General features: G+C 51.0%; 1 protein-coding gene across 3 annotated transcripts in view; it reads right to left on the bottom strand.

Moving 5' to 3' along the window:
* MTCL2 (microtubule crosslinking factor 2) overlaps nucleotides 1-13,506 on the bottom strand; it is an 89,433-nt gene that overhangs the window by 49,292 nt on the left and 26,635 nt on the right. For all 3 annotated transcript variants that reach the window (XM_035297986.3, XM_035297989.3, XM_035297987.3), the window contains exon 3: nucleotides 6,010-6,168. In XM_035297986.3, the coding sequence (XP_035153877.2) occupies nucleotides 6,010-6,168 (159 nt within the window). The remainder of the gene's footprint in view (nucleotides 1-6,009; nucleotides 6,169-13,506) is intronic.

Raw genomic sequence — 13,506 nt, 5'->3', positions numbered from 1 at the left:
CAGATATGGTGGCATGCACCTATACTTCCAGCAACTTGAGATGCCGAGGCCAGAGGATCTGTTGAGCCCAGAAGTTTAAGGCTGCAATGAGCCATGATCACACCACTACACTCTAGCTTGAGCAACATAGCAAGACTCCTCCAAAATAATAAAGAAAGATAAATGAACAAACTAAGCACTAGAGCAGTTATATCATTTCCCCAACATTATAGTCAATTGTGAGTAGGTGCCAAAGCCAGAGAAAAGATAGAACCGGGCTTTGGGAACCGAGCGCAGTGCCTCACACCTATAATCCCAGCACTCTGGGAGGCCATGGTGGGCAGATCACGAGGTCAGGAGATCGAGACCATCCTGATCAACACAGTGAAACCCCGTCTCTACTAAAAATACAAAAAATTAGCTAGGCTTGGTGGCACACGCCTATAGTCTCAGCTACTTGGGAGGCTGGGGCAGGAGAATTGCTTGAACCCAGGTGGCGGAGGTTGCAGTGAGCTGAGATTGCACCACTGCACTCCAGCCTGGGCAACAGAGCAGGACTCTCTCTCAAAAAAAAAAAAAAAAAAGAACTGGGCTTTGAACAATCAGCCCCTTCCTATCCCACCAGGTAGGAAATCTAGACGAGAAGGTTGTGCCACACAGGGAAGCAGTCGCTGGAGTGGGATGCCTCTTCAAGGGTTCTGGAGACACAACAGGGTCCTAGGAAAGCAAGGATGGGGCAAGGAGCTCAGGGGCAACAACCAGAAGAGTCTGGGTGGGTTTGGGTGATGGGGAGTCCTGGGTTTGAATCCCATCTTTGCCCTTCCCCAGTCCCATCTACAACCTGTAGTTCTACTCTCCGGACCTATGCAAGAGAACTAACACAGAGTCTCAGAAACGTGCACGTGAATGTTCACAGCAGCATTATTCACACGAGACAAAACAACCCAGATGTCCAACAGCTGATGAATGGGCAAATCTCGTGTGGCGTGTACCCACACAATGGATGATTACTCAGCCAGAAAGAGGAATGAGGTCTTGCTACATTCTTCAACATGAATGCATAAACCTTGAAAACCTGATGCTGGCTGGGCGCAGTGGCTCATACCTGTAATCCCAGCACTTTGGGAGGTGGAGGCAGGTGGATCGCGAGGTCAGGAGTTCAAGACTAGCCTGACCAACATGGTGAAACCCCATCTCTACTAAAAATACAAAAATTAGCTAGATTATGGTGTCAAGTGCCTGTAGTCCCAGCTATTCGGGAGGCTGAGGCAGAGAACTGCCTGAACCCGGGAGGCAGAGGTTACAGTGAGCCGAGATCGTGCCACCACACTCCAGCCTGGGTGACAGAGCGAGACTCCATCCAAAACAAAACAAAACAAAAAAAGCCCTGATGCTAAGGAACAGAAGCCAGTCACCAAACACTCCATTTGGATGATGTGTCCAGAACAGGCAAATTGTAGAGAAAGAAAGCAGATGAGTGGTTGCCAGGGGCAGGAGGGAAAGGGGGAATGGGGAGTGACTGATCACAGGTATGAGGTTACTTTTTGGGGCCATGGAAATGCTCTGGAACTAGATAATGGTGACAGCGACACAACATCATGAATATACTAAAAATCACTGAATTAGTAACTTAAGCCTATCCTAAGAGTGACAGAGGAAAAAAAAAATCACTGAATTGTACACTTTTTTTTTTGAGACTGAGTCTCACTCTGTCACCAGGCTGGAGTGAAGTGGCATGATCTCAGCTCGTTGCAACCTCCACTTCCTGGGTGCAAGCAATTCCCCTGCCTCAGCCTCCCGAGTAGCTGGGATATATGAATAATGGAAAACTAGTAACCTTAAGAAGGAATGAGGCTGGGTGTAGTGGCTCATGCTTGTAATCCCAGCACTGAGAGGCAGACGCAGAGGCATGTGCCACCACACCTGGCTCATTTTCTGTATTTTAGTGCAGACGGGGTTTCACCCTGTTGGCCAGGATGGTCTCAATCTCCTGACCTCATGATCTGCATACCTCAGCCTCCCAAAGTGCTGGGATTACAGGCGTGAGCCACTGTGCCTGGTCTGAACTGTCCACTTCCAAATGGTGAATTGTGTGACATGGGAATTAAATTGTGATTTAAAAATTGCCAAGAAATAGTGGCACCTTATAACAAGACAACCACACTGTGCCCGTGGGAAGGCTATTGGAGTGTTAAACAATGTGCTGTGTGGTGCCTGGCACAGAGTGAGGGCTCAGACACAGCAGCTATACCATAACAGATCACGTCAACACTCATATTGGCTTTGTGCCTAAAACACAAGGAGGCGTGTGACGCTGGAAGAGAGGGTAGCTGGGCAACAGTGCCACTGCAGCCCTTAGCCAGGGCCTGCCACCTCCCCTTTCTCTAGCGGAGAGCTGTCTCCATGGTAACCACATCAGCTTAGGCCAGGGGCTCCTGTTCCCAGCCGGGTGACAGCACCGCCTCGGCAGCCTGTCAGGATAGCAACGGCAGATCTTGATGACGGGACTGAGGAAGAATTGCTCAGGGACCCTCATCTCCATAGAAACCATGTCAGGAAAGAGGGAGGAGGGACAGGATAAACAGCAAATAAACACAGGCTTCTGCCTCCTGCGCACAAGCCTGAGACGCCATGGGGCACGTGAAGAGGGCTAGACCAGCCTCACTGACACCAGCCGCAGAGGGATGGGAGCCGGTGTTTCTTGAGCACCTACTCTGTTCCAGGCACCACAAAAGGGCTCTTAACAAGCTTGAACTCATTTAAACTTTCACAGTTAAATTCCAAATATTTTCTTTTTTCTTTTCTTTTCCCCGCGCCCTCTTCCTCTCCCTCTTGGTTCAGGGTTTCACACTATAGCCCAGGCTGGAGTCCAGTGGCACCATCAGAGCTCACTGTAGCCTCAACCTGTAACCTGTTGGGCTCAAGCAATCCTCCCACCTCAACCTCCCTAGTAGCTGGGACTAGAGGCATGCACCACCACGCCTTGCTAAATTTTGTATTTTTTGTAGAGACGGGTTTTCGCCATGTTGCTCAGGCTGGTCTTAAACTCCTGGCCCCAACCAATGTGCCCGCCTCTGCCTCTCAAGAGTGCTGGGATTACAAGCATGAGCCACTACACCCAGCCTCATTCCTTCTTAAGGTTACTAGTTTTCCATTATTCATATATCCCACATTTTGTTTATCCATTCATCCGCTGATGAACATTTGGGTTGCTTCTACCCTCTGGCTATTTTGAGTTACGCTGCTATGAACACGGTTGAGTAAATATCTCTTTGAGTCTCTGCTTTCACTTGGGGACATAACCAGAAGTGAGATTGCTGGATCATATGATTGCTCTATGTTTAATTTTTGAGGAACTGCCATACTATCTAATTCTTTTTAATTTCTTTATGGTTATATAACCTTACTAATGATCCCAAACAACCTCATAGGCTGGATATCATCCTGTTGTCTTATTTATTTATTGGAGATAGGAATTTCGCTCTTGCACCTAGTGAGTGCAATGGCGTGATCTCAGTTCACTGCAACCTCTGGCTCCCAGTGTCAAGCAATTCTTCCTCAGCCTCCCAAGTAGCTGGGATTACAGGTGGGGAGTGACTGTTCACAGGTATGAGGTTACTTTTTGGGGCCATGGAAATGTTCTGGAATTCGATAATGGTGACAACTACACACCACAGTGATTAAAAAATCACTGAATTGTACATTTTTTTTTTGAGACAGAGTCTCACTCTCACCAGGCTAGAGTGCAGTGGTGCGATCTCAGCTCACTGCAAACTCCACCTCCCAGGTTCAAGCGATTCCCCTGCCTCAGATGGTCACCACTACAACCAGTTAACCATTTTTTTTTTTTTTTTGTATTTTTAATAGATATGGTGTTTCACCATGTTGGCTAGCCTGGTCTCGAATTCCTGACCTCAGGTGATCCACCCACCTCGGCCTCCGAAAGTGCTGGGATTACAGGCATGAGCCACTGCACTTGGCTCTCCCCCACCTTTTTTTTTTTTTTTTTTGAGACAGGGCCTTGCTTTATCTCCCAGGATGGAGTGTAGCCGTATGATCTCACCTCACTGCAACCTCCACCTCCTGAGTAACTGGGACTACAGGTAGGTACCACCACACCCAGCTAACTTTTGCATTCTTTAGAGAGACAGGGCTTTGCTATGTAGGCCAGGCTGGTCTCAAGTCCTACACGCCCAGTGTGAAGGATGGCTGGAGGACTGTTCTGGCCTCAAACTGTGCTGGGCTGGCAGGCTGGAGATCTGCCCACCTTGGCCTCCCAAAGTGCTGGGATTACAGGTGTGAGCCACCATGCAGGCTTTTGTTCATTTGTTTGTTTGCTTATCCTGATGTCACATATAAAGAAACTGAGACTTAGAGAGGGGAAGTGGCTTTACGGTTCCAGCCGCATCTCTGCTAAGGAGAGGCTGGGTGAACTCAGGCAAGCTGTTCCTCTTGGGGCCTCAGTTTCATCATTTGTACCATGAGCTTAAAGTGCTTTCAGAAATTGTCTCCCCTTTTCACTATCAAGGGTGGCAGCAGCAAGATGGTGTGAAGATGGTGCTCTGTGTTATGGGCCAGTCCATGGCAGGCAGGCAGCTGTATGAAGGGAGGGGGCTAGCCACGCTTGGCAGCAGACACCTCCTCTCCCTGCACACTGAGAGGGCATTGGCACATCACGCCAACACGCCCAGTGGGAAGGATGGCTGGAGGAAGGTTCTGGCCTCGGGCTGTGGTGTCTCAGTCTAGGGACACTGACAGGCTTGCCCTCAGGGGAGGCAGGCAGGCAGTGCCAATAGCAAGGAGTGTGCCCTAGTAGATCCTCAGAGCTCATCAGCAGCCAGAGAGCTAAGGCCTGGCTCTGCCTCTAGGGCCAGAAGCCACCCCAGGCCTTTTAGAACACAGACCCCTGAAATGGGGGATTCCAGCCTTTAAGGGACACCTGGGCTGATGGCTTCCAGTCTGCATTCTGCAGAACCCCTTGAGCCCTGCATAACCTTGAGGTGATCCCTCCCTCTCCAGGGGCTGTTTGGTCATCCACAAAATGGGCATGACTGCAACCTTGTTGGCATGAAAATGTTTGAGATAAACTGTCAAGCAGGGCGTATAACACACTGTATACCCAACACACAAGAGGAGAAGGTCTGCCAGGAGGAGGAACTGGCATGAGCAAAGAGACAGGATGGTGTCCAGGGGTCACATTCAAGAAGCACCTAGTACCCCAGAGACGGTGGCCTGAGACCCAGCCCCAGCACTGACTTCACACTTCACACCAAATGGCAGGACCTGGCAGTCTTTTTGTGTGTCTCTGAGACAGAGTCTTGCTCTGTCACCCAGGCTGAAGTGCAGTGGTGCCATCTCAGCTCACTGCAACTTCCAGCTCCTGGTTCAAGCAATTCTCTGCCTCAGCCTCCCAAGTAGATGGAATTACAGGTGCCCACCATCATGCACGGCTAACTTTTGTCTTTTTAGTAGATTTGGGGTTTCAGCATGTTGGTGAGGCTGGTCCTGAATTCCTGACCTCGTGATCTGCCTGCCTCGACCGCCCTAAGTGATGGGATTACAGGCGTGAACCACAGCACCGGGCCAGACCTGGCAGTCTCTTGCAGCCATTCCACATGCGTTATTTGTGTTGGTCCTCACAATGACTCAGGGCACCACTGCTCCATTTTATAGGTAAGGAAACTGAGGCACAGAGGCTGAACCCCATGCCTGACACTGTTGCATGTTTTCTCAGTTAATCCTCCCACAGCGGCTATGGTTCTTTGATGAACTCTCTTGTTAGCCTGTGAGCTCCCTGAGGACAGAAACTGAGTATATTTTGTTCCCCTTATAACCTTAGTGCCCCACACACAATTTACACAGCAGGTGCTCAGGAAATACATGCTGGAGGATGAATGAATAAACAACCTTGCCAAGGAGACATAAGCTACCCATTTCCCACAAGCAGAGGTTCACAGAGACACTGGTTTGGGGGGTTTACATGGGCCCGCCTGCCCTAGACTGGCCCTGCTGGATGCACGAAGCCCTCACCTCTCTTGGCCGCTCCAGCTCTGTCTGCAGCACCTGCTTCGCCAGCTCAGTCTCGATGAGCCGCTGCCGAAGCTCCTCATTCTCCTCCTCCAGCCGTGCCCGTTTCTTCTCCACCACCTCAAGCTCCTTATGCAGCCTCATGGAGATGTCCTTAGAGACCTGTGCAGGGAGACAGAAGGATGTGAGTAAGCCGACGAGAGTCCCCACTGCGAGGCCCACTGACCACCCGACTCTGGCAGCAGAGCAACCCCAGAGACAGGCAGGTTCCTATCCCATCACTGTCATGCTGCAAACCAGCAAACTGAGGCATGAAGAGACCAAAAAACTCATGAGGAAAGCAGTAGAACCAAAACCCAAACCCCAGGCACCACGAGCTCCCAGTGTCTGTATCATGGTACAGCCCCAAAAAGCTGAGAACACCCTGTTCTCAGAAATGCCTTTTCATTTCCCTGGGGCTTTTTTTTTTTTTTTTGAGATAGGGTCTCGCTATGTCTCCCAGGCTGGAGTTCAGTGGTGCAATCACGGCTCACCGCAGGCTTGAACTCCAGGGCTCAAGTAATCCTCTCATCTCAGCTTCCTGAGTAGCTGGGACTACGGGTATGCATAACCACACCTAGGTAATTTTTGCATTTTTTTTGTAGAAATGATCTTGGCCAGGCGCAGTGGCTCACATCTGTAATCCCAGCATTTTGGGAGGCTGAGGCAGGCAGATCATGAGGTCAGGAGTTTGAGACCAGCCTGGCCAATATGGTGAAATGCTGTCTCTACTAAAAATACAAAAAATTAGCAGGCCATGGTGGCCCGCGCCTGTAGTCCCAGCTACTCAGGAGGCTGAGGCAGGAGAATCGCTTGAATCTAGGAGGTGGAGGTTGCAGTGAGCCAAGATCACGCTACTACACTCTGGACTGGGCATCAGAGTGAGAATCCATCTCAAAAAGAACCCAAAACCCAAAAAACAAAAATTAGCTGGGCATGTCATCCTGGCAGATGCCTGTAATTCCAACTACGTGGGAGGATAAGACAGGAGAACTGCTTGAACCTGGGAGGTGGAGGTTGCAGTGACCGAGATCATGCCACTGCACTGCAGCCTGGGCAACAAGAGGGAAACTCCATCTCAAAAAATAATAATAAATAAACAAATAATAAGAAACAGGGTCTCACTATATGGTCCAGGACAGTCTTGAACTTCTGGCTTCAAGTGGTCCTCCTGCCTCAGCCTCCCAAATAGCTGAGATTACAGGCATGAGCCACTGTGCCTGGCTACTTGGGCTCTTAACATTTCCAAAGCCCTCCCAGCCACCCTCTTGCCCAGTCCTCACAAAAGCATGTGGGAGGGCCAGAAGCTCATCTTTTAAGATGAGTTTAATAGATGGGAGGGGACTGAGGAGCCAGATGCAGTGGCTTGCATCTGTAATCCCAACACTTTGAGGGACTGGACATGGTAGTTCAATCTGCCTGGGCAACATAGTAAGACCCCACCTCCACAAAAAAACAAGTTAGCTTGGCATGGTGGCACACACCTACAGTCCTAGCTACTCAGGAAGCTGAGATGGAAGAACCACTTGGGCCCTGGATTCAAGGCTGTAGTGAGCTATGATTATGCCACTGTACTCCAGCCTGGGCAACAGAGTGAGACCCTGACTCCTCAGAACAAAAAAAAAAAAAAAAAAAACGGGATTGAGCTGCAGTGGAAACCCAGAGCAAGATGGGCCCTAGACCACTGAATCCCATCTCTGCCAGTGACCAGCATGTGGTCCTGGGCAAGCCACTTTCCCTCTCTGTGCCTCAGTCTCCTCATCTATAAAATGAACGCAGTAGTAACAGGATCAACCGTACGGGCTGGACAGGGTAACTGAACCAGCTATTAGACAAAAGCCTTGGCCTGGGGCCTGCACACAGTGAGTTCTGGGTGAGTGGTGTCTGCTGCTCCAAGGAGCTGAAACCCAGAGAAGGGCATGATGGCTGGAGGTCACAGTGTGGCCCTGAGACCTATTTCTAGTTGTCCAGGATGTAGAACAGACCCAAAATGACAAAGGCCGGGAAGGTGTCCAAGTCATCCCTACAGAAAGAAGCTAGAGGAGCTGCAATCTCCGATCCTGGTCCAGGACTCTGCAGCAACAGCATCCCATTCCCGGCAGATTCCCTCTGTTCTGTCCCCTGCTAGCTGCTTGAGGGACGCCAGGAAAGGAGGCCTACAGGGATGAGGAAGGAAGGCCCTTTTGAGCTGGGAGATTGCAACCAGCCTCCATCTTTGCGTAGGCTGGGAACTACTGTTTGGTGAATACCTACTGCATGACAAACTCACCCATCTTCACCCCAATCCTATACCCATTTTACAAGGAAACTGGAGCTCAGAGCAGAAGTAACACACTCAGGGTCACGCAAAGCCAGTGTGGGCAGAGCTGGGCTGGGAGCCCTGGGGGTTTGGCTGAGGGGCCAGTATAGCCCAGAGTCTCCCAGGGGTGCCAGGGTTTCACCAGCAGGAACTCCATGTGGGGCAGAGAGCCCAGCGCCCCGTGCCTGCTGGTCTCGGAAATGACTATGGTGCCTCCTCCCTGCCGGAAGGGAAGAGGGCCCTCCCTGGCTCTGTCCTCTGCCTGGGCCCAAGCCCAGCTCGGCATGGACCCCTTGGCAGTGTATGAGGCAAGCCAGGAAAAACAAGGATCAGAAAGGAAACCGGGCAGGGCCTCTCCCTCCTCCACTGCCACTGCCTCTTTGGGCCTCTGGGGATCTCCTAGGACAGCCCGGAGCAGGCCCATAAGGCTCCTCTCACAGCCTCTCTGGGCACCAGACCTTCCTCATCCATAATGTGGAGAGAGTAACCCCTTAGGATCAGAACAAGCACTTTGCAGATGGGAAAACAAGATTCAAGCCCAGTTCCAGCATTTACTGGCTATGTGAGTCAAGACGAGTTATTTAAACATGGTCCCCAGTTTGGGGCTAGGTCACCCAGTAAGCCCCTATCCTGATCAACACTCCATTCATTTCCTCACTCACTCACTCATTCATCCTGCTTAGGCACTAGAGCCTGGTGCAGAGATCAAGGCCACAGACATAGATGGGCTCATTCACATCTATATGTTCCAGCAGTAGCGCAGGGTCAGGCACACACTAAATGCCTAATAAATGCTTGTTGAACAAACAAATAAATCCAAGGGTCCAACAAGCGAAAAGGGAGAGAGATGAATGAGTAAATGACTGAATATATATAGGAAGTGGCACCTGCCCTCATATGCCAACCCCACCCACTGTCCAGGGAGGGCTGCGTCCTGGATGGGGTGAGGAATCAGGTTGCTACAGGTGAGGGCTCCCGCTCTCAAATGAGCTCCCATCTGGGTCAGCTCCTCTCCACCTGCGAGGATGCCTCATCTCCATCATATCCTCCACCTAGGGAGGCTACCAGTCCCCATCAAGAAGTCACAATCCAGGCAGATTTCTGGATCCTCTGGGGTTCATGAACAACTCTATGGATTTCATCCCTCCCATTCCCTCCATGATTCCCCAGTTCCCTTCTGCCCCATTCTCCATGGAATCCCTTTCCCATTCACTCGTCTCCCCTGACGCCTGCTACATCAAAAGAAAGCACAGGCTGGGTGCGGTGACTCACGTCTGTAATCCCAGAACTTTGGGAGGCTGAGACGGGCAGATCACTTGAAGTCAGGAGTTCAGGACCAGCCTGGCCAACATGGTGAAACCCCGTCTTTACTGTCTTTCCTAAAAATACAAAAGTTAGCCCCCACACACCTATAATCCCAGCTACTCTGGAAGCTGAGGCCGCAGAATTGCTAGAACCCAGGAGGCGGAGGTTGCAGTGAGCTGAGATCATGCCACCACACTCCAGCCTGGGTAACACAGCAAGACTTTGTCTCAAAAAACAACAACAAAAATCTCAACTCCAGGCAGCCAGACTGGGAGGCAAGAGCCTTGTGGCCTGGGCTTGTCCCTGCTCCTCGGTGAGCCTCAGTGGTCCTGGGCCCCCTCGGCCCTCAAAAGTGATTTACAGAATCTGGTAGCACATTCCCCGGTGCTCACCAAGTGCTTTTCATCCCACTGGGAAACACTTTATTATTCCCATTCTGAGGCTGAGAAAGGAAAGGTCACTTCCCAAGGTCACACAGCTAGGAAGGCTGTAGAACCCAGGTTTGAAATTGAGTGGGGTCAACTCTAAGGTCTCGCTCTTAGCTTGATTTTGTTATATAGGTTTAACTCGTGAAAACACATTACTTTAACATCAACGGTGAAAGTATTAATAATAAGCTCCAACAGTGGGCTTACTGTGCCAGGCGCTTGAAGGGCCCCACGTGTCTGTCTCATTTGATACTCCCAGCTACCCTCAAGGTAGGGGGGCTGAGATACTAAGGGAGGCGCAGCAGCTGCGGCTTCCGGAAACCAGGGCAAATCCCCAAAGCACAAACAAATGCACTCAGCCATGAGGTCACTGTTTACAGCACTTGGGCCTGGCTCTTGCCAAGTGCAACCAGCAGCCTCCAGCCCCTGCTCCTAGGCATCAGGCCCCTTGGCTCCTGGGCCTCTGTCATCCTGATCCTCAGGGAAAGGGATGGGAGCTCTCACGAAAGAGCAGTCCCTAGCCGGGCATGGTGGTTGATGCCTGCAATTCCAATACTTTGGGAGCTCAAGGTAGGAGGACTGCTTGAGGCCAGGAGTTCAAGACCAGCTTGAGCAAAATAGGGAGATTCCCCCAACTCTATAAAAAATACAAAAATTAGCAGGGCATGATGGCATGTACCTGTGGTACCAGCTACTTGGGAAGCTGAGGCAGGAGGATCCCTTGAGCCCAGGAGGTCAAGGCTGCAGTGAGCTGTGATCGGCTGCTGCACTCCAGCCTGGCTGACAGAGGGAGACTTCACCTCAAAAAAAAAAAAGACCACCCTCCTGGCCAGCATTCTGGACTCCATGTGGCTGAATCCTCCTACAAACCCCAGGAGGGGTAGGAATGCCACTCCTACTCTACAGATGAGGAAACTGAGGCTCAAAGAAGGGAAGTAACCTGCACAGGTAACCTAGGAATTAAACCCAAAGCCAGAACATTATCTCCCTCAACATCTATATCTAAGGAAGGGAGCGTACTCCTGGTGTGTCCTTGGCTTCCCACAGGAGTCACTTTAGATAAGAATTGAGGTCCCAGATTCCCTGGACCTGACCCCCTCATATCCGGTCTCAGGTCCTGAGGGGTCCTGGAAATCTGCATTATGAGCAAGCCTCCCTTGTGATTTTTATTCACCCTGTGAGGCTGAGATCCTGGCCTACCCTCCCCTCCCCTTGCCCCAGACTACCAGTCTACTATTACCAACCAGTCCTACTAGTCTACTACTACTAGTCCTACAGAGCTATTGCTCGGAAGAACTTATACTTACCGTGTAAGTTCTTCTGAGCAATAGAAAACCACAACCAGACCAGGCCCAGTGGCTCACACCTGTAATCCCAGCACTTTGGGATGCCAAGGCGGGTGGATCACCTAAGGTCAGGAGTTTCAGACTAGCCTGGCCAACATGGAGAAGCTATCTCTACTAAAAATACAAAATTAGCCGGATGTGGTGGCAGGTGCCTATAATCTCAGCTACTTGGGAAGCTGAGGCAGGAAAATTGCTGTAGCCCGGGAGGCAGAGGTTGCAGTGAGCCAAGATGACACCACTGCACTCCAGCCTGGGTGACAGAGTGCTTCTTTTTTAATCTCAAAAGAAAAAAAAGAAAAAAGAAAAAGAAAACCACAATCAATACACGTTTATTTGTTAGACCTAGAGTTTAATACTCTCTTCGCTTGAACACTTGAATTATTTCATTTTATCCTCACAAAAATCTCTAGAGGGAGGGACTCATCTTATCTCCATTTACTACATGAGGAAACAAGCTCAGAGATGTGAAGACACTTACCCTAGGTCACACGCAAAAAAGTGGCACAGCAGCTCTCCACCCCTGACCTTGCCCTCCTCATGCTGGGCAAAGGCCCAACTGAGGTTCTGCAGGTCCTGTCAATTGTGAGGACCAGCAGAGAGGGAGAGCCTGGGGTTGGGGGGGCTCTGAGGCCTGTGGTTTCATTCATGACCCCCTCCCCAATACCCCTCTGCTCAATAAAACCACTGAAGCTCAAAAGGCTTGAATATTCAGCTGGTCTAATGCCACATTTAACATAAGGGGAAAATGAAGCACCAAGAGGTAGGGGCCAGTCAGGGCATGAGCCAAGGAGCTGGCAGAGCAAGTCAGGGGAGACCCAGGGTACCCTCCTAGGCCAGCTCCCACCCATCCCCACTCACAAGCCCTCTAAGACAAAGCAAGGTAAGTTAGCATTCTGATAACCTCCCAAAAACCCGGAATGGTCCCAGCGCATGGGGCTCCGGGTGGTGGCCAGGGGTATCTGTCCAGCTCAGGCCCCAGGCCGGCAGATGAGCTCAGCGCTCCAGCTGCAGGGTGGGAAGAGGAGGGAGCGAAGGGGCAAGGTGGATGCTGATTGGCTAATTCAAATCCCAACAGAAGGGGCCCCTCCTCTGCCCAGACTCGGCCGAGCCACACACCCCACAACCCCCCTCCCCGCTGCCGCTGCTCTGGCCCCACCCACCGAGGCACCGCAGCCCGCATCTCCTCCAGGTCCCAGCCTCTCCTCCGCCCCTTCCTCATTTTTCTGAAGTCTGACATTTTTTTGGGGTCCCTCCCAGAAATCTTCCACTAGGTAGGCCCAAAGGCAGCTTCGTCTGAGCTTCTCCAGCTATCCCTTCCCTACTGCCTTTCCCCTACCCCCACCCCACTCCTCCCAATCCAGTGATTGGAATCTGAATATGCCGGGGATCTGCCTTGTCAATTAGAGGTACGCTTTGAACTTAAGAGACTAACTCATTATTTTTCTCTTTTTTCTTTTTCTTTTTTTTTTTTTTTGAGGCGGAGTTTCACTCTTGTTTCCCAGGCTGGAGTGCAATGGCATGATCTCGGCTCACCGCAACCTCCGCCTCCTGGGTTCAGGCAATTCTCCTGCCTCAGCCTCCGGAGTAGCTGGGATTACAGGCACGCACCACCATGCCCAGCTAATTTTTTGTATTTTTAGTAGAGACGGAGTTTTACCATGTTGATCAGGATGGTCTCCATCTCTTGACCTCGTGATCCACCCGCCTCGGCCTCCCAAAGTGCTGGGATTACAGGCTTGAGCCACTGCGCCCGGCCGGTCTTTTTTCTTTTTTTAAGATAGACAAGGTCTCGCTCTATTGCCCAGGCTGGAGTGCAGTGGTATAATCACAGCTCAAAGCAACCTTGAACTCCTGGCCTTGGTCATGTGAGTAGCTGGGACTCTAGGCATTTAGCACCACAGCCTGCTTTTTTTTTTTGAGATAGAGTTTAACTCTGTCACCCAGGCTGGACTGCAATGGCATGATCTCTGCTCACTGCAGCCTCGGCCTCCCAAGTTCGAGCAGTTCATCTGCCTCAGCCTCCTGAGTAGCTGGGACGACAGGCGTGTGCCACCACACCTAGCTAATTTTGTATTTTTAGCGG

Source organism: Callithrix jacchus, chromosome 5 (assembly GCF_049354715.1).
Source record: "Callithrix jacchus isolate 240 chromosome 5, calJac240_pri, whole genome shotgun sequence".
Taxonomy (NCBI): Eukaryota; Metazoa; Chordata; class Mammalia; order Primates; family Cebidae; genus Callithrix; species Callithrix jacchus.
This window is presented reverse-complemented; position numbering and strand designations above follow the sequence as displayed.